The sequence below is a fragment of the Hyalella azteca genome, unplaced genomic scaffold (assembly GCF_000764305.2).
Source record: "Hyalella azteca isolate HAZT.00-mixed unplaced genomic scaffold, Hazt_2.0.2 contig15055, whole genome shotgun sequence".
NCBI lineage: Eukaryota > Metazoa > Arthropoda > Malacostraca > Amphipoda > Hyalellidae > Hyalella > Hyalella azteca.
The window spans coordinates 1,749-22,662 of record NW_025944920.1 but is presented as its reverse complement, the minus strand read 5'-3'; the positions used below and the strand labels follow the sequence as shown (position 1 = coordinate 22,662).

Sequence of the window (20,914 nt, the reverse complement as noted above, 5' to 3'; positions counted from 1 at the left end):
TTAACTTGAAGTTAATCTTGATGGGTAAAATAAAACAAGTTTCAAATCGACGGTCATATCCACGACTGAAAAATATTTCTACTGGCCACTATACATATTTTTCCAGTCGCCAATGACCACTCCATTAGTGTCAACACAATAAATATTTTTGTTCTCGCATAACAACTCTCATTAATGCTTAACTCTCATTAATGCTCAAGTCTAATTAATGCTGAACTCTCATTAATGCTGAACTCTCATTAATGCTCAACTCTCATTAATGCTCATCTCAATGTTAACTAAAACATTGCGTAACGCGAGAGCTCAGAAGTGTAGGCGACCGCAAGTTCGGCGTAAACACAACAAACAGTAAGGTTATTAGCCGTTAGAGTTGCTGTTATAGAAGGGCAGGAGGGCGAAACGCGAGCCATGGCAACTCTGAGATTCAGTCCCTATCTAGAAAAACAATATTTTAAAATTCGACTTACAGATATTTTCATTACAAAAACTGAGCCCTCTAGTTGCGTGATAAAATTTTAACTTGTGATTGAAATAATCTGATGTTATTCACAGCTCGAATCTTAGAGCAAACTTTGGTTTCATTGCAGAGAATAATGTGTAATGCTATCTAGAGTCACGACAGAAACACGCAGCACCGATAAAATACTTCAAGGAACATTATTCGTGACCTAAAGAACTAATAGAATAAAGCGTGCTCTTGTTAGTTGAAATTAAAGTTACGGTAAGTTAGAGGAACGCCAACACCGTTACGATGTTATTTATTAAACCTTAGTAAAGCAGCAAGCATGACGCAGCCTTCGATAATATCATAGCAGAATATACGAGCTAGAAACGAGCGTCTGGGATAAAAATTCTACTCGGTAAACAAAAAAATTTCTCTGCCAAGTACATTTCATTGAGCTCCTGGCTTGGGCTTTGGTCGCTCGGTGGTGCTGTAACGCTGGGCGCATGGAGATAAATATAAGCGTTCATCTTAAAGACAAGTGATAGGCATTCATCATGGAGATGATGGGCATTCATCATGAAGATGATCGGCATTCATCATGAAGATGATCGGCATTCATCATGGTGATGGTGGACATTCATCATGGAGATGATCGGCATTCATCATGGAGATGGTGGGCATTCATCATGGTGATGGTGGGCATTCATCATGGAGATGGTGGGCATTCATCATGGTGATGGTGGGAATTCATCATGGAGACAGATGCCATGGATCATGGAGGCAGTAATAATGGAGATTAATTCATTAGTCTGCACTCGACTGGTGAGCGCCGGACACGAGGCAAAGAGCAATTTTCTGGAGTCACGCCGTGCGTCTTGAAACAGAACTATACAAAAAATTCAATGCCTCGAAAGGTAAAAAAATATTCAATTACAGAATTCCAGTACATGCAACGCAGTAAACATGCAACTAAGCATCAATTTACTCCACTCAGCAGACACAAAACGGTACAAGAAAAGATTGAAACAACATCCTCAAATAGATGATGGAACTAAGCTCGTGTTGGGGGTGAGAAATATCCTAGGTCTCCTGATAGGTCATAATATATGAAAAGCATTTATGTGAAATTGACAGCAGCCGGGCAACAAGATAGTGTTTAAATGAAGATGAGGCAAACAACGAGACTGCACGATAACAAATACAAAATACGGGTGTTACATTTGTAGAACACATCATTTCCTCTGATATTTTGTGATGGATTCGCCAATTCTAAGCTGTGAAAATACACTTGTAATTGGCGCACGTTTCCCTTCATTCTACAGAAAGAATTAAAATAAAAAAACTTGCTACCTTATTGCACAAGGCCGTGTATTATTATTTACCGAAAATTCTTCCTCGATAGAAAAAAAATATATGTGCAATCACATATACATATCTACACGCTGCAAATAAAAAAACTCCGTGCATGATAAGTAAGTTATAATTATTTCTTTAAATGAAAATCTTGCCCTAATAAGATACATGCGTTACATGAACACAATCTAGAAGCAACAAGCCCGCCCTGCTTCAGCACGAACGAGAAGAGTAGCAGCGCACGTGGATACAAGAGCAAGATTTTCTGGAGAATAAGAACATGACTGCGGTGTAGGTTCATGTGGAGTGCCCTGAGAGCTACGTAGGTGAAGCAGGACCGCAGGAGTCATCTAGATGTAGGGGTCGTCTAGATGAAGGTGTGGAAGGAGTCATCCAGATGTAGGGTACAGTTAGATGTAGAGTGCAGCTAGGTGTAGGTGGGGGAGGAGTCATCCAGATGTAGGGTGCAGCTAGATGTAGGGAGCAGCTAGATGTAGGTGAGGCAGGAGTCATCTAGATGTAGGTGAGGCAAGAGTCATTTAGATGTAGGGAGCAGCTAGATGTAGGTGAGACAAGAGTCATCTAGATGTAGGGAGCAGCTAGATGTAGGTGAGGCAAGAGTCATCTAGATGTAGGTGAGGCAGAGGTCAGCTAGATGTAGGGGTCATCTAGATGTAGGTGGGGCAGGAGTCATCCAAATGTAGGGGTCATCTAGATGTAGGTGGGGCAGGAGTCATCCAGATGTAGGGGTCATCTAGATGTAGGGGTCATCCAGATGTAGGGTCATCTAGATGTAGGTGGGGCAGGATTCCAGAGGAAGGTTGCAGGCCGAGCAGATGATGGCCGTCTTCTCGTTGATGAGGGTGCACTGCTGACACTCCCGGCCCCCGGTCTCGAGAGGCTTGATGGGACCCGAGACGTGAGGCCGAGACTTGCTGCACATCTCGCAAATGTTGCTGCTCGTCTCGTTCTGGAAGGTACAAGCAACACACGACCACGGCACCACGGTCTCGCTGGTTGACTTAGGTTTGCCTTCGCTTGATTTGTTCTTGCCTGAGTCGGAACCTGAGAGCTTGCTTGTCAATACCGCACCTAAGTTACTAAATTTCTGCTTACTGAACTTGGAGCTCTTGCTAGAGGTGCGGTTGGGCACCGTCGAAGAGTTAGACGAGGATTGATTATCGCTGTGATTTGAGCCCTCGGGACTAAATGTATCCGCTGTTTTCCCTGGATATTTGTCGCCTCCATGAGCGGAATATTTATCTGCTACGTATGTGGGTTGCGGGCTTGCGAGCTTCGAGAAGAATTCGTCCCTGGAACAAGATTTATCGCCCCCTTGGGGTGCGTATTTATCGCCCGGCAATAGGGTTTTATGGTAGCCGGCATCGTGCAGGCGGTCGGCAGCAAGTTTTCGTACGTCTTCCTCTTCATCGGAGTCCTGCCGCGCGGTCTGGAAGCCATCGTAGGAAACGTTGTCGTACAAACTCTGGCGCTGGTCCGTAACGCTGCTCGAGTCGCCTCCACCACCCCGGCTCCTGCAACACACAGCGTTACAGCGGCACAAATTGGCGGCGGACCCTGCAACACACAGCGTTACAGCGGCATAAATTTGCGGCGGTCCCTGCAACACACAGAGTTACAGCGGCACCTATTGGCGGCGGCGGCCCCTGCAACACACAACGTTACAGCGGCACAAATTTGCGGCAGTCCCTGCAACACACAACGTTACAGCGGCACAAATTTGCGGCAGTCCCTGCAACACACAGCATTCCAAATGCAAGCAACTACCGCGGTCTGAGACACACGCTGCGTGACAGTGCGGCACTCAGGAAGAATGCCCGGCGAGATGAGAAACAAAATAGGCTGCCTGACGAGCTAAGCAGAATCAGGAGACCTTCGAGGATCCATGGCGCAAAAAGCCAGGATAAAAATATTGCGAAACTTTGTTTTGATTCCTCGCTTGCATCATACAATAAGCCCTATACGTTCAATGTAGCATAAATGATGCAAAGATTCTATTAAATTTATGTGCACAAAATGGAGGACGAATCACCTCTCACTGGCGCGGTCCCTCGCCGAGCAGCTACCGGCGCCCGCCCCAGCCCGACGCTCGCCAAGACGTAGCGAGGCGTCACCAGCGACGTCGACGTTCAGGGCGCCGTTGACGCTGTTGGAGACGTCGTATTGAGGCACCATATCCTTGTTAACGGCATGCACGGTGCTGGGGATGAGGTCCACCATGCCCTCTTTGTTGTCAGGGTGGGGCGTCGATTCGGGGGAGCGGAGCTCGCGCTGCAAGATGTCGCCGCGGTTGCCGACGTCTTTGCTGTAGCCGCGGTTCTCCAGGTTCTGTAAACAACATAACAACATAGTAAAGCTGTCCCATGGCCATGAGTAGGTATAGATCAGAATCATGGAAATGGACAATGAATGATATACATTTAAGTATGGACTTAGAAGCTGAACAGAGGACACGCAATCGAGAAGAACATCTTCCAGAAAACGATGTCAGCATCACTTCGGCAGCTAAACCGTCCATGAGACAACTGCAGGATATTCAACAAAAATCCCCAACATTTCGCAATGTGCAGCCTCAACACACTTCCTAGAGCTAATAAAATTCACTCAAATCATTTGGTGTCGTCGCCGCAGGGGCTCAAGAAAGAAAGTGATGAAGTAAATAAAGCGTTCGTCCAAAAATCGACACACGAAGACTAAAATTAATGACACATTATCAATGTTGTGAATTACTATGTTGTGTCACCGGACGTTCGCAGCATCTTTTCTGTTTTGTCAGACGGTCACAAACTCTACGGTCACACGCCGATAACTATCTTCCTAACACCGATGGAATAAAGTTCCAATCGCTTGTATTTTATTGCTATTGGTTTCAGTTCATTAGAATATCAGTTCATGCGGATAAAACATACATTTCACTTCAGAAATGAAAAGTTTAAAAAAATCACGTATAAAATATGGAAACCAGCATAGCAAACATATCCGTGAAGCATAAAAATCTTAATAAAGCTCACGAATAACAGCCACAAGACCTAGCGTTAGGGCACATGATCGCTAGTGGAGCAATAGGGCTGGCAAGACACGACTGACTATCTGGCTCATCTCCACTTAGACCTGACCTCGCACAGCGTCACTGCTACTGCAGAAAGGTCTGACTCAAATGTTACTGAGGCGACTACGCAGCGGTACAATTACACGCTAGGTGCATGAAACTAAAAGGTTTGCATGTGAATAAATGAATGAGGCTAATAGTGAATGATTTCCATCGTTCAAGCGAGGATTGAAAATACCGTACGTTCGCATTTTTTGTTTCAACGATAACAGGAAAATGTAAGAGAGATCAGTATCTGTGCTTTACAAAAAGCTAGAGAACTCCTGACGCAGATATATATCACTTCATTCAATAAGAGCTCGTAACAGAAGAGACGATGTGTCTCAGTATTCAATATTTAAGAGACGGAATGCGAAGTTCCGGACGCCAGCTCGATGCTTCGTAGCACAGATAAAACTTTGAATAGCACAGCACACCTTCTTCCAATAAAAACTAAAATAAGGCATCGTGACGATAAATTCAACCTTTCAACGTTCACAAATTCTATGCATAGAACCCCGGTGGTTAATTCAAACTCTAATCTGAAATTATTTTCTAACCTTTAGGACAAAGTCCCAGTCACTGTTAAGAGAAGGAACCTTGGGGCCGGCTGTGCCCCTGGCGTCACTCCTGCCGAGGTCGTGAGCATGGGAGAAGGCCTTGCTGACGTGCTCGTCGAGGGTGCTCTCCTGGAACACCTCCCGCGGGATGGACGCGGGCAGGCAGCAGCCCTCGCCCGTGTCGAGGGGCGCCATCACACCCCCCGACCCTCGCGCGGTGTAGGGCTTCGTGGACCGCGCGTGAGGCAGCACCTGAGGGCGGCCGGGTCGTGTAATAATTATACAAATAATTTGGTAATCGATTCCAACAATGCGGACAACTCGGGTAGTAATACGACATCAAGTACTTTTTAAAATGATTTGTGTAATTTCAGCCCATACTTGATGACATTAGTCAACTGAATCTTCAGTTTACGCAACGAACGGAAAAAGATCAAATGAAAACACAATTGTAGGCATTCAAATTTAAACACAAGCAAAGACAGATGAAACAATAAAATTAAAAGATCAATAAGATCAATGAAATCTAACCTTAGGCAGGATGCTGGTGGGAGCTTCGTGCGATTTCCTGCTGCTCCGACTTTCATGTCTGTTTTCATGCTTATTATCGTGCCTGTTTTCTAGTCTGTTGTCGAGTCTGTTGTCTTGTCTGTTGTTCTGGTCGCTGTGGTCAATAAGCTTCGCGATGGCCACGCTACTGACTCCTGAAAAAATTGTTTTGGAAAATAAACATATAAATTATGAGAGGCAAAGTTATAAAGGAACCTCGGATCCCAAATTCAATTGTTCCTGACAGTGAGTCAACAAATGGAAAAAAACTGTTCGAGTTGAAATTAATGTAAACCAGATTTCGGCGCCTCACAACTCAATTTGTACAAGTTTTCGGTGGCGTCAGCAATATCCTTGTTGGCTGTTTGTTCAATCAGAAGACTTTGACACTTGTTTGAAAAGCAGAGCGCATAGCACATATGACATTCTCATGTTATATTATATGACTTATAGCTAAAAATAATGACTTAACGAAAGCGCTAGCCGGTAAGATCGCAACATCAAGTCATGTGGTTGGTCATAGCACTCGATCCTTCACTACAATGGTAGCAGGGAGAGGATAAAATAGTGCAAGTAGGATAAAACAAGGAGGACCTTTGAGAAGTAAATAAAAACACGACAACAAAATTATGACAAACAGGACATCAAACAAGAAGAGAAAGACCAGGACTGGTGGACACAATTAAAGCGTACCTCGCTTGTCGTCGTGTCGCCGCCCCAGCGTCTCCCTGTGCCGCTCAGGTCTGGCAGGGCGGCTCAGTCGCGCCTCCTTCATGCCGAGGTTCTCGAAGAGGTCATCAAGCTCCCGCATCTGCCCGCCTCCCTCGCTGTGGTGAGGCTGGCTAGTGAGCTGCAGGTGCTCGGTCTTCGTAGCGTTTGTGATGTCTCCAAGCCGCGGCCGGTCTAGGGTTGCCATCGAGGAGGTTGGGGTCGAAGGGAGCGAGGAAAGAGGCAAGGTTCTTCCTTCATTGCGTGCAGCAGCGCTCAGCTGCAGCTGACTCTGGCTGGCAGCTAGCGTCTTGGCGGGAGCTTTGGTTGGGGACGTCAACTTGGTGGGCGAAGTGTGTCCAAATACCGGAGATTTCGATGGCGCCGTGTCCACTTCATCGGACCAAGGGCTTGAGACATTAGAAGATTTCGGACACAGCGGCAGCAACTTTTGCACCATCTGTTGGTAGGTGCCCACGTTTTGCTGACGGTACTGTAGCAGCTGACGCAGCGTCAGACCTGGCAGGTGTTGATGCAGCTGCCCCAGCACCTGAAAGAGTGTATGGTTTCAAAAATTTCTTTTGATCAAACTTATAGAATCTAGAGACTTCATCACCATTAAAAGACACATCTGTTTCTACATAATTTAAACTCGGAGGTCTGGTGGCGATAGTCCTTGTCATGCATTATGTGCTAGAAACGTCCTTGGAAAAAGGATTCACTCATATATGCGTCAATCCCGTGACCAGCAAGGAGGCCGAGCGAGCCTCCATGGTTCACCTGAGACAATCTGTCACTAGGCGAGGCTAAACCGCGCAAAATACCTCCACAGAATATTGATAAATATGTGAGAAAAACACCAATAATAAATTAAAATATAAATAATGAAAAATAATATATAAATAAATATAAATTATAGAAAAACAGTAAGCAAGATACCTGACACTCTGAGCAGGCGATGTGGCAGTCGAGCGCGAGGCGCGTGACCAGGTCGCCATCCACCATGGACGGTGACGCCGGCAGCTCGTAGCAGCCGACGGGGGCGCCGTCCTGAGTCTTACCGGCACGGCTCCTCCTAGAGGGCTGGTACCCCATCAGCAGCAGGATGGCTTCTGCCCCCACCAGGTGCTCGGACACGTGGTGCACCCAGTAGCCGCTGTACACCTGCACAAGGTATGGGGCAGGGTGAAGTGGAGCCTGCGACTGTACCCGCAATTCATGAAAAAATCTAATAAAGAACTTCGTTCGTGGATCAATACGTACAGCGTTCATTGAGAAATTTACCAACTGTAACCTAATTTTATTCAGTTTCTTATCTTATTTCTTTCTTATCTTAACAGTTACAACTCGATCACTTCGCCAAATTCTCCCAAGCAACACTGAAAGAATGAATTCAAGAACATAGTTCTTCAAAGTCGTCACACACTTGAGTCATCAACACATGATCGGCACCCCAGGACTTTACTTTGAGTCCAAGTATTTGCTACAATGAACTTATCACTCTGGTCAATTTCCCGACTCTCCTAAAATTTTAATGAGAAATAACAATTTGTTATGTTATTATTGTTACATAGGTTCCAGTAATTTAAGTCGAGTGGAAAATAGCCTAAGGTTGTACTATTAAAAGTCGAATAGACCGTAGTTACAAGTTCAAGACTCCGTCAGCCAATCACTAACAGCTTTTCAAACTAAAGCCACCAATCACAGGCGAGAAATAGGCCGCCACGTAAACTTAAGGCTGGTAGCCAGATTGTAGCGAAGTCTGAGAGCGAGGTATTCGCGACCACGATGTAGAAACCCGACTCTGCCTCAGTATGCTCGTTCATTACTAGTTCTTGGCGGGTAATATCTACAAGGATGCTGATTAAGAAATTCAGAACATACCATTCAGTGGCAAATAAAAAGAATAACTCGTTGACATCTTGAAAAAGTGCGGACGGCGCACAATTTATTAAAATTTTTCAGCATTTCTTAAAATTTCTCTCCAACATAAGTCTTTCTATACAAGGTTTACTTATTTTTCCTTACTATCCACGGATTGTACTAAAAAGATAGATAGATTTTTCCATAGATGGGAAAGCATGGAAAATTTCTGATCGTCATCTCATTTGCGAGTGGAGTAAAGTTCAGCCAAATTTGTGAAGAACTCAACGGTATAACGTCAAGCCTGGCCGACGCTTAGCGGTTCTCAGCACTACCCTTAAGCGAGTATTAATAGCACGGCCCCTGAAGGGTATGAAGTGAAGATAGTTATGCAGTAGTATGGCAATATGAGTCACCTTGATAGCCCTGTACTCGCGCCGCCATGGCTGCGACACGAGGTTCGTGGCGTAGGACGCGAGAGCCTCAAAAGCCTCGGCCGCTTTGAAGGCATCACAGGAAGGCAGCTCAAGGATGCTCTTCTCGAGCGTCTCCCGCACGCCTGCGAAGCTGAACTTGAACCGGTGCGGTGTCATCGATAAAAACCGCTCTATTAATTCTGCACAAAAAGAAAGGGTAAATAATAAAAAATATAGAGGATAACTATATAAATATTATATATAGAGGATTAATATAATAAAAATAACCAAGAAGTACAATTATCTCACTGCTCCCTTTTGACCTGCATTTAAAACCTACATTTGAGCATCTTGAAAAAATTAGTAAAATTGTACATCAGCCAGAATTTACACAAGAAAAATATAAAAAGCACTTCACTGCTGTTTGCCATGGAACCATGAAATTAATGCCTAAGTTGCAGTATAGGGCATAGACCAAATTCAGGCATTGTTTTCGAACCATCCATAGTTTTTCGGAGCTGCAGCTTGTCAGGCGAGTCGTCGGTATTGAGATGACTGAGGTGCGTCTCGTGCAGCTCAGTGTACAGAGCAACGTCAACGTCAGCACAGACTCCTGGATACTCCTGTGGATACTAGTGGGGGGCAAGCGAAGTATCATTTAGATATGGTGCACCAGGTATCTACTTTACTATGCTTCTCTTCCTCAAAGGCCATAAGCTGGCATGTGGTTTCATAATGCAATGTTCCTTCAGGTTAAAATTCACACAATACAGAAAATTTTTGAATAATGATGCCTACATGAAAGAAGAATAGCAAAGATGTATCTCAGCTACCTAAGAATAAATGCATAACAGACTTTACTAGCACTTGCAGTTGCCTATATAAATAATAAACAACATGTGAAATTACAGTTACATATTAGTGACGGGAGTAGAATGCTCACAATTTTGAATACAACATTTATTAATTTAATTATTCAGAACATTTTTAAAACATCATCTTTATTGCCAATTTTAAATGCAGACTCAGAGAGATAAACAATAATCTTATGAATGATGAAAACAAAAAATCCTAGCAAGCAACACATAACCATTATAGTAGAGAAAATTTTTATTATTCTGGAGATTAACAACTGTAAAAACTCACTTTGTATGCCACAAAAGGAGTGTGGTATGGAGCGGGAGGAGGTGGAGGGAAGGCAGCGTTGTAAGGCACCACACTACTTGGATTGCTTGAATATATCTGATGTCTGCTGGAGTCAGCGGCCGAGGTGCTCACCGGTGCTACGTCAGGGCAGTAGGGAGGCATGACACCACCGCTGCTGGTCACATTGAAGCCCGGAGGAGGAGCTATGTAGTGGTGGCTCATGAAAGATGCTTGCTGGCCCAGGCTCAGGGGCATTGTCATTGTGTTCATGTAAGGGTTAATGTAAAATGATGATTGTGGATACATGGCTGCTGGTCGAGCATCTGAAGACAGGATGGGAAGGTTCAGGTTTGGGTCTTTCAGATGAGCTGGGATGGATGCAAGACTGCCATGCTGGTGAGTGGAGCCATGGATAGCAGCATTCACATGTTGGCCAGCAGCAGTACCTGCTAAACAAATTACACTGAAATGTATGGTCTAATATCCTCAGGGTATTTATATACACAAATATTAAGCATGAATATCAGGGTGGCACTCAGAACAGCATGACAATTTATCTTGACAGTAATTTTTTGGTCTCAACTTTTTTTTAATGTACATTTACATAATTACTAGAAAGAAGTTACTTAGATGCACTTTTATGGGTTTCAAAAGCAATGTCAAGTATAGAGAAGTACAAAAATGCCTGTAAAGTGACATTTTGCTAGCTTAACATTTTAATGGTAACGGTAATCAATTCATAGACAAATTATCATGTAATTGACTTTCCCTACCAGTTTTGACATTCATGCAGTTTATATATAATTAGCTCTCCAGTCTGAGCTACCTATATATAAACTGCAGTGTATAAAAACTTGCAATGCACCATGCACAGTTGAACATTAACAAATGTTCAAGAAAAAAAATTCCTAAAGCTGGAAAAATTCAAAGAACTTTTGTTTGTTATGTTTTTCTGGAAAGATAGTTGAATTTAAACTGTAGTTGAAACATCTTAACACGTTGGCCGCGATTGCTGATTTGGCCCGAATGCCGTACGGGCGATAGGTTCAAACTTGTATATCTTCTTTTTTCATATGAATGTACCACATGTGTACACATCGCGATTCTGAGAAGTACAGCGTGTACATATATGGCGCACATCGCGGCCAACGTGTTAATATGCTTTTTCACTGTCAGTAGCAGCACAGTCTCTGCTTCTCATTAGTAGTTATATTTGTGAATATTTTAATCCTGTTCAGGTACAATGAATACTTTGGCAAAGCTGCATATGATTCATGAGGCTTGAACACTAGGTACAGTTGAGTGATAGCTCTTATAATCATCTCTCTAAGATAGACTAACATAGACACAATATATAGTCATACAAAAACTAGGTACTTTACAAATTTTTCTTTCCAAGAGTATTAACAAATTTAACATTGCAAAAATTTTTCATATTATAAATTGATATCAAAAAGCAATTGAAAATCTTGGTGATTTAACTAGAAAATAATGTAAAAATAAAAACATTGAATTTCAGCCTGCCTCAAGGATTGAACATTTCTTAGAAAACTCCAGAAACCTCCTGAATCTGGCAAAATTAAGAGCTTTTCACTCCGCCACCAAAGCCTCAATAAGCTCAGGCAGCATTAATGCACTATGGTGCCAGTCAATCTTATGTTGAATGCTATTTTCCATTGGTTTTAGTTCAATAGGTACTTTTCTTAGTAGCTCATTTTACCTTGAGAAAAATGTAAAGGTAAAATGCATATATTGTGAAATACAATATATAAATAAATTGAAAGTAGTAACACATGCAGGAAAATACAATGTAAGTAGTGAAACAGAGATTTTCTTCAAAATTGTAATGTAGAAATTCAAGGGCAGACACAAGTGAATCAAGTTTTGCAAGTTTGGTGCCTACATAATTAATAGTGAATGCATTCAAACCTTCTACAAGAACAGGTAGATTTCTGCCATTAAAATTATTTATTTGAAAGATTTTGCATGAAATAAAACCAATGTAAATAACTTGTTTACTAAAACATTTTTAGCCACAAATTAAGAGTCCTGTAAATTGCAATTAAATCCATTATTTTTGACAGTTCAATTTTATACCATTGATAAATGCATTGATGAATGATCAAGAGGATTCAACTTGTGAGTATAAATAAAGGTGTACATTGGTTCCTTTAAAAACAATTAACAGTTCCAGTCACTTAATTGTAATTAACAGTTCCATTCACTTAAAAACAATCAACAGTTCTATTCACTTAAAAACAATCAACAGTTCCATTCACCTAAAAACAATCAACAGTTCCTTTAACTTATTAAAAACCATTAACAGTTCCATTCCTTTAGAAACAGGTTCAGTAAGTTCACAAAACTTCTCTTACACCAACAATAATCAACTCATAAAATATAATGAAACGTTCAGAGAAGCACATGACTTACCAGCATTGCTGTGGTTATAGACAAGGGCCTGAGTTGTGGATGCTGTAGGGTAGCAATAGCTTGCGTTGGGATGCGATGCATAGCCAGGATGGGAATATGATAGGCCATGCTGGCTCATTGTGTTATTCATGGCTGCTGGCTTCATCTATTTGAGTGTTTTCCTGACCTAACACAAGAATAACTGATATATAATTGCAATTGACCATAGCTACTGGAGGACAAAATTGAGTTCAAGGGTATCAAATCAAAAATATTCTGGAACAAAGATAATAATATACGTTTAAAAATTACTTTTTAAAGACAATGCTTCCAAAGAGTCCAGTGTCTCAAATTTTACAGATGTACAATGAATTTCTCATTTAATTTTTCAAATATTAAAAAAATTTATTTTTCAATTTTTTTAATATATACATTTTTTAATATATAAATTTTTTTAAAAATTATTTATTCTATTAATTGATTAATGCATTGCCTCTGACTTCACACAAGTGTGCAAAATTTCAGATCAATTAGACAGGTAAATGTGTATCAAATATCAGTTACGTACAAGATTTGCAGCTGACAAAATTATTTTTAAAATTTTTTTGATATTGAAAAACATTTTTTTTAATTTTTAAAATCATTTATTTTGACATTTGATTCATGCATTCATTGCATTGTCTCCAACTTTACACAAGTGTGCAAAATTTCAGATCAATAGGATAAGTAGAAGTGTATTAAATTTTGATTACAAGATTTGTAGCAGACAGACAAACAAACAGACAAGAAGTGAAGTTAGAGAGAAGTGTTGTAAAAACTTCTTCATTGCAAGATATGGTAACACTGGCACAAGAAAAAGTATTTGAAACCAGTTATATATAATACAGTAGTACATTGGTTCACAACTTCAATTTCACTTGAAAGCAAGCATTTCAGAAAAAAAAATGAAGGAATACTACAAATTTCATTTGTCCAAAGTGAATTTGGGAATTTCTAAAAGAGCGCAAAGTGCCTTTGTGCAGAGTGAATTTTTCCAAAAGCCCGTAGAAGATTATAACTTAAAAGTGGAGCCCACATGAATTGGAGGCAATGTAGCAGTCCAGTTTAATATTTAAGATTTTGTATAATATAATAAAAATATTTAGAAATTTAGAATTAGATTTAATTGTAATATTAAGATTTGTTTATATCTGAAAGACTGAACGTAACCACAGCTGAATACGACGATAGCCAACTTCATTTTAGCTTATAGTATTTTTGATACATTGCACTAGAACCTCTTGTTAGAGTAAGTACTTAAGTGTTCCAACAGTCAGCCTGTACTAATTTCTTTAATAGCTGATTTGATTTATATTGTTTATAATCATTTTTTATGTATTTTTATTTATGTAACTTGTAATAATCTGTTATTTATACAGGGTTCTATACTGAGACCAGAAAAAGCGTCTATTATTTCCCTCAATCCTGATCATGAGAAGCTTTACTGGTGACCCGAGTTGAATACGAAGATTGATATAATTGGCTGAGCAAGACCAAAAACTTCCTTTGGATGTATCTTCAACCAATGCAGTGTCTATTAAGATGCCAGGGTTCATGGAAAGTGCTGCCAGCAGTTGATTTGAAGTACTTGAGTCATAATTTCACTTGAAGAACATCAAATCAGAAGAAACTAAATTTTTCAGTGTAATGGCTGCTTTACCACCCGATTTGATTATGAAACTGCCACTTCAGCTACGCCAGGCTAAGAGGTTTACAGAATTGAAGGAGGCTGTAATCGCTATTCATGAGAAAACCAAACCTGAATTGTTCAGTTAACTAATTAGCAAAACCTCTATGTCTGGCCGTCCATCCTACTATCTGCAATAACAGACTTCTGTTGCTTCCAGCGTTGGTGTAAGCGAAGACCTAGTAAGACACCAATTCATTGGCTCTTCCCCCAGCAATTTTTCCCGGGCTGGCTGCTCAGCGCGATCTCACCTTGCAGCAATTGGGAACCTTGGCTGGCGAACTTTTGCCACTCTTACAAAATCAAGTTATGCAAGTAAGCAGATGATCAACTCAACTGTCCCTTTCTCCTAAATTCTCCAGGCAGTCCTCACATCCCCATTCTTCAAGGATTCCTATCGGATTAAAACCATTCTCAGCCGATCAGCGCCCAAAGGTCTGTTGTGGTCACCTGTACTTTGCTGAGATGTCGAGGACTTGCAAGCCTTGGTGTAGACGGATTGATAAAAGTGGATGCAAGATTCAGCCAAACTCGAGAGCACCGTCACCCGCACCTTCAGACTCTTCCAGCAGAAAGGCGTCAAACTAGCAAGGCGGGTCACTTCCATGACAACCGGCCCCTCACTTCTCAAAGTTGCTGCTCGTGTTGGCGCGATAGATCTACACATGATTGTGGACACGGGGGCTGCAATCTCAATTTTGCCAAAACGCTATTCCACGGGGTTATCACTTCAACTGACCGCAGTTCAATTATCATTTGCCTCTGGTGAGTCCATTTGCACCTATGAAGAAGCGGTAGTTGCCGTACAAATTCCGTCCCTCCGACGTAAATTCACTTGGACATTCGTTATTGCTGATACCTCCCACCCGTTATTAGGAATCGATTTTCTCTTTCGCCTTAAGTCATTAGTAGACTTCTAAATTGCAACTTGTTGATACCATAACCAAAAGTACCATAAATGCAAAGTCAATTTCTAATTATTCAGTACAATTAATAGTAAACAACTGTGAAACTTTGCCTCCGGATCTAACAAAAATTCTCGATAAATTCCCCAAACTCTCTTCTACAAAATCCGTGCCAGTGTCCACAATTGAATCTAAAGTGCATCATTGTATAGATACAGGAAATGCTAGTCCCATTTATGCCAAAACTCAACAGATTTCTGCAGAGAAATATAATGCTGCCAAAGCCAAATTTTCTAGCTTATTGCGATCTGGAATTATTAGACCATCTAAATTGCCTTGGTCATCTCCACTTCATTTAGTTCCAAAAAGCAAACCAAATTCGTACCGTGCTTGTGGAGATTATCACGCACTTAATGCCATTACAAAACCCAACCGTTATCCAATTCCTCATATCCATAGCATTTCAAACAAACTCGATGGAATGACAATATTTTCGAAAATAGATCTCGTTAAAGCATACCACCAAATTCCCATTCAAAAATGAGATATTGAGAAAACTGCAGTCGCTACCCCTTTCAGCCTTTACGAATATCTTTACTTGCCTTTTGGCTTACGGAATGCCGGAGCAACATTTCAAAGATTCATGGACAAAGTGCGTGCTCATTTACCTAGACGACATCCTTGTGTTTTCTACTAATCTTGAGTCACTTAACAGATTTGGAGAAAATGCTAAATATTCTTGACCAAAATCAATTAAAAGTTGCACTTCATAAATGCAAATTTTATAAAGATAATATCGACTTCCTTGGTTGCAATATTTTGTCAAACGGTATTAAACCAACACAATGTAAAGTAGGTATCGGAAATCTCCTTTCCTGAACCGACCAACTCAAAATCACTCCGTCGATTCTTGGGCATAGTAGGTTTCTATTGGCGATGTATTAACAATTTTGCCCTAATTATACTCCCACTCACCAATTTAATAAAGAAAAATCCAAAAGCAAAAACTCTGACTTTAGAGGGAGAAGCACGATTAGGGTAAACGTGGTATATTCCGACACATTAAGGACATAGCAAAAAATGAATGGCTATAAAAAAATCACCGTAAGTGGAACTCGAGTTCTGTTTGCTTTATATATGTTACTCTCAAAACACCACACTATGCACCAGCAACAATAAAACATCACAAAAAAATGTTGCCATATTTATTTAAAAGCCTTCAGAATGCAAACCTACCAAATTCATATATTCCAATGCTGTGTGTGACTAAATTTGGCATTTTGTGAGACTTATTCCAGCCGCGCTTCAAACTCTACTAATTCGTAATTCCGACCCTCTTGTGTTCAAATTCCGATCACTGTGTGAGCTGTATTGGAATACGACACAGCTCGGAATTAGAACACTATTGAACACTATTAGAACACTACTTAATTAGGCTTTTAATCAAGAGCTATTAAGCTTTTAATTAAGAAAATTTTATTTTTGCACACAGCTCAGAATGAGCTGTGTGTGTCTAATTCCAAGCTGTGTCGGAATTAGTTTTTATGTGTCTAAAACCGTCTCTTAACCTAATCATCTATTAATTTATTTAGGCCTACCACTTGAAATCAGCAAATACAAGTATACATAAAGGATTCCTAATATATTCACACTTTCACACCAACCAATTAGGTAGAACTCCTGTATAGTTTTGCATTTTAAATATAACCATTGCTTTTGTTTTCAATATCAAAACTTGTTTGGCTCTGTTATGCATTGACAAATTGCTATGTAAAATTGTTATATCAATACACCAGCCTATACTCCATCTTTATATTACTGTTGGGGAAAATTGTATTCTGTTTTGTTTTTGTTTAATTATTTGCTGTAAAACTTGTCATATTTATACCGGCATATAATTTATTTTCTGCATTACTATTGCAAGCCGTAGCTTGAGATCAGATAAAAAACACGGGCATAATGTCAGACTCTGAGTCTGACATGCCAAGCCCTGGCGGTGATGATGAGAATATTGTTCCGGAAACACCATCACAAGATACTGCTGGCCCTCTCCTGCAATCTGGACTTCAACCATCTTCAGATCAATCAGATGAAGACATCACCTGCTATCAAACTAAGCCCAAGTCAGTAGAAAATGACAGAAGAACCAGATCAAGCATGGACTTGCAAGAAAGGCTTCCTTATCCTAGCAGCAGCAGGCACAAACGACAAATTGGTACAGAATCTGAACAAGAATCAGACTGCTCAATCAGATCAACAGCCACTCCAGCTAGCACTAACGTCAACAAAATTCCCAAACTGTCTGCCAAAAGAACACAGTATAAAGCCTGTCTCTTATACACATCTAGATGTGTATAAGAGACAGCCCATAGTCCCACCTACCTGACCCCTGAACAACCGTCATTGGGAGATGCCATGGAGACTCTAACCAACCTTATGAAAATTGAGATCCAGAAACTCAGCATATCCATTTGTAAGTTCTTGAAAGAAATCATTCTCACAGACCTCTCAAAAGAAAACAAGAAAGAAAAGGAACTACTGACCATCAGTGCCACAAGGAAGCACTTTGGTAGCAGTGTTGCTGAAGCCTTACTGGAACACCAGTGCTACAGTACCAGTTACAACTAATGAAGAATCTTTGATAGAATCTTGTACCCCCACCCAGCCCAGCTCTTCAGACTTACCCAGAGACAATTGCAACAAAAAAGATGTTAACCACAAATTGAAGTCTTACAAGACTGCATCTGTCCCTGAAAAAGAAGAATCACAATCTACACACAAGAGACAGAATAAGTCAACCAGAAGCTCAAAGAAAAAGAAAATTTAAATGGCTGCTGTGAATTTTAATTCCATACAACGAGCAACTGAACTAGAGTCCCAGCTTGAAATTACCAACTAAACTGCAATGGTCTCAAGGGTAAAGTTTCAGAACTTAAGATCCATATGTACACAAAGAAGCCAGATCTGGTTTGTGAAAAATGAACCAAAATTTCTTGGATATCAGTCACAGTGGCTACATAGAATTAGAGAAAGGGGAGGCCTGGGGATTTTAATAAGGGAGGATGTTAAATTCAAGTCCAAGCAAATAATTCCTTTCCCAGCTGGCCATCTGGAGTGCCAAGCCATAGAAATATTCACCAAGTCCAGTAGCATCAGCATTCTGAATGCCTACAACCCCTGCAAAAATATATCAGTTCAAGAATTGCAACACTACACTAATCAGCTTGGAAATAGTTTCATTCTAACTGGGGACTTCAATGGGCATTCACCTTTATGGGACTCTTACCAGGTCTACTTCTCAGGCAGAAGTATTGAAAGATTGCTAGACATCCATAATTGGTGAGCAGCATCAGGGTGATGACATAGGTAGCGACGACTTCCCTTTAGAAATTACTTTTGGCTTTGGGTGTGCCAAGCGCAGCATAGGTCCACGCCAAACAAAACTGGGCTCTCAAGCATGCCAACTGGACCAAGTGGACCTCTTTGTTTCTCCAAAGCACTAAACCCTTGAGTGAAATGCCTGCTCCTCTTGACATGGAAACCCTCAACCAGTGAATTACTCAAAAAATCATCAGCGTTGCCAATAACTGCATCCCTAAGACATCCAATAACAGACAATGCCATCACATCACTCCATGGTGGGACGAAGAGTGCAGAGCTGCTGTTGATGAGAGGAAAAGAGCAAGGAACCTTCTCTGGAACCATCCAACTCCCTCAAACTTGATACGCTACAAATGTTGTGTTGCACAGGCAATTTAACATATTGCTCTGAAAAAGAAAAAAGAGAGCTGGCATAAGTTCACGGAGTCCCTGGGGAGCACTATGCCCTCATCCAGAGTGTGGCGTGCAATTAAAAGCATTAGTGGGAAACAGGGCTCTAGAAACCTTCCAATTGGCATCATACCACCACAAATTATGAAATAGCAACTCTTTTTCTTGAGCATTGCACACTTGACTCAGCCTATGCTCAAAAATGCATATTGGATGAGGAGGTGATTAGAGAGGTGGAAAGTGTAGTGAGTGGTACTAGTGAGCCAATGTGTCCAGAAATTAATCTTCAGGAACTTCAGATGTCTATTCAGTGTTTAAAGAATACCTCTCCAGGGAATGACCTCATCGCCAATGCCTTCCTAAGAAGGAGCCCGGATTGCATCAAAATTGAGCTCCTCACCTTTACAACACCAGCTTTGTCAGTGGAGTGGTGCCATCTTTGTGGAAACAAGGAGTCATCTGCCCCATACTGAAGCCTGGAAAGGACCCAACCCAAGTCAGCTCCTACAGACCCATCACCCTGCTGTCATGCATAGGTAAACTTATGGAGAGAATTATTCAAAGGAGAATTGAACACTACATTGAAACTAAGCACATACTGTCACCTACCCAAACGGGATACAGACGTGGCAGGAGTGCCATGGATGTTTTGGCAGTGCTAACACACACCATTAGACAGGCAACTATGGAGAGAAAGCATAGCCTGGTAGTCTATCTTGACATCCAGGGCGCTTTTGACAGTGTATGGCACCAAGGCCTCATCTACAAGATGATCAAATTGAAGTTTGACCTCCAACTAATCCAATGGATGTATCATTATCTCAAGGACAGGACCATCTCTGTGCAGGTTGGCAAATACCTTTTGGAGATGAAACTGCTTGATAGGGGGGTAGGTACCCCAGGGTGCAGTTCTCTCTCCAACACTCTTCAACATAATGCTGAGTGACCTCCCAAAATCCCCTCAAGTGAAAATCCTCTCCTATGCTGATGACATCACATTGGTTGCTGTCTCTAACACGGTGCGAGTTGCCCAGCAGAAGATGCAAAGTTATTTAGATTCACTGGGTTGTTGGCTTGAAAAATGGCAGTTCACGGTAAACCCATTAAAGTGTTCTCTCCAACTCTTCACGAAAAAACATAATGTCCCTCCATTAAATGTTATCATTGCAAACCAAGCCATTAAGAATGTCCCTGTGCAGAGGGTATTGGGCATTCTATTTGAAGCTCCAAAGCTGACATTTCAGGCACACATTTCTTACCTGAAGAATGAGGGCCTCCGCCGACTGGCACCTCTGCGAGCGCTCTCGGGCAGCAGTTGGGGTGCCTCAAGACGCCTACTACGGCAGGTATATATCAGTTTTATCCATAGCAAACTTGAGTATGGCAGCATTTTATTCAAACTTCATGATATCCCTGCAAAACACACACAAAAACTGAAACTAAAAAACTGAAAAAACACAAACTCTCCTATTACTTCTCTGGAGATTGAAGCCTATATACATCTACTAGAGATCAGGTTTGACTACCTGTTTTTAAAATGGTTCCTAAAAATCTTGCGCTGTCCTCAGGGTACATCAGAAAATGAGATTTGCCATGAAGTTGGAGTTTCCGAGCATAATTTTGCCAACAGCTACTTTGTGACAAGAGCCAGGGGCCTCCTAACTAGCTTGGCCATACCCAATTTTAAGAGAATTCCAACGCCTAACATCTCGCCTATTCCGCCGCACCTCAGTTTGGAACCTTACATTCAGCTCTCCACCCAAAGCACCTGCAGCCGTGATGCTCCCATTGCCATTAACAGGGATACATTCAATGAATATTGCCTTAAAAATTTTCCATCCTATGAGCACATATACACCGATGGATCAAAGCATAGCAATGGTTCTACAGCTGCAGCCATGTATATACCAAGCCTTCAGAGTGCCACTACATGGAAACTGAACCCTTCCCA

General features: G+C 41.3%; 1 protein-coding gene across 2 annotated transcripts; it reads right to left on the bottom strand.

Annotated features, from left to right (window-relative positions):
* Positions 1–39: 39 nt before the first annotated feature.
* LOC108670104 lies at positions 40–12,837 on the bottom strand. 2 transcript variants are annotated; one of them, XM_047884261.1, is made up of 11 exons: positions 12,583–12,837; positions 10,150–10,598; positions 9,503–9,635; positions 9,004–9,203; positions 7,664–7,888; positions 6,710–7,274; positions 5,999–6,171; positions 5,468–5,719; positions 3,852–4,147; positions 2,592–3,333; positions 40–2,455 (listed from the first exon to the last, which is right to left on the bottom strand). In XM_047884261.1, the coding sequence occupies exons 1-11, from the start codon at positions 12,725–12,727 to the stop codon at positions 2,450–2,452; spliced, it is 3,186 nt and encodes a 1,061-aa protein (XP_047740217.1). In that variant the 5' UTR covers positions 12,728–12,837; the 3' UTR covers positions 40–2,449. The 2 variants fall into 2 exon arrangements, with proteins under 2 accessions (XP_047740217.1, XP_047740218.1); XM_047884262.1 differs by having other exon boundaries at positions 40–3,333; positions 10,150–10,595.
* Between the last annotated feature and the right edge of the window lie 8,077 nt (positions 12,838–20,914).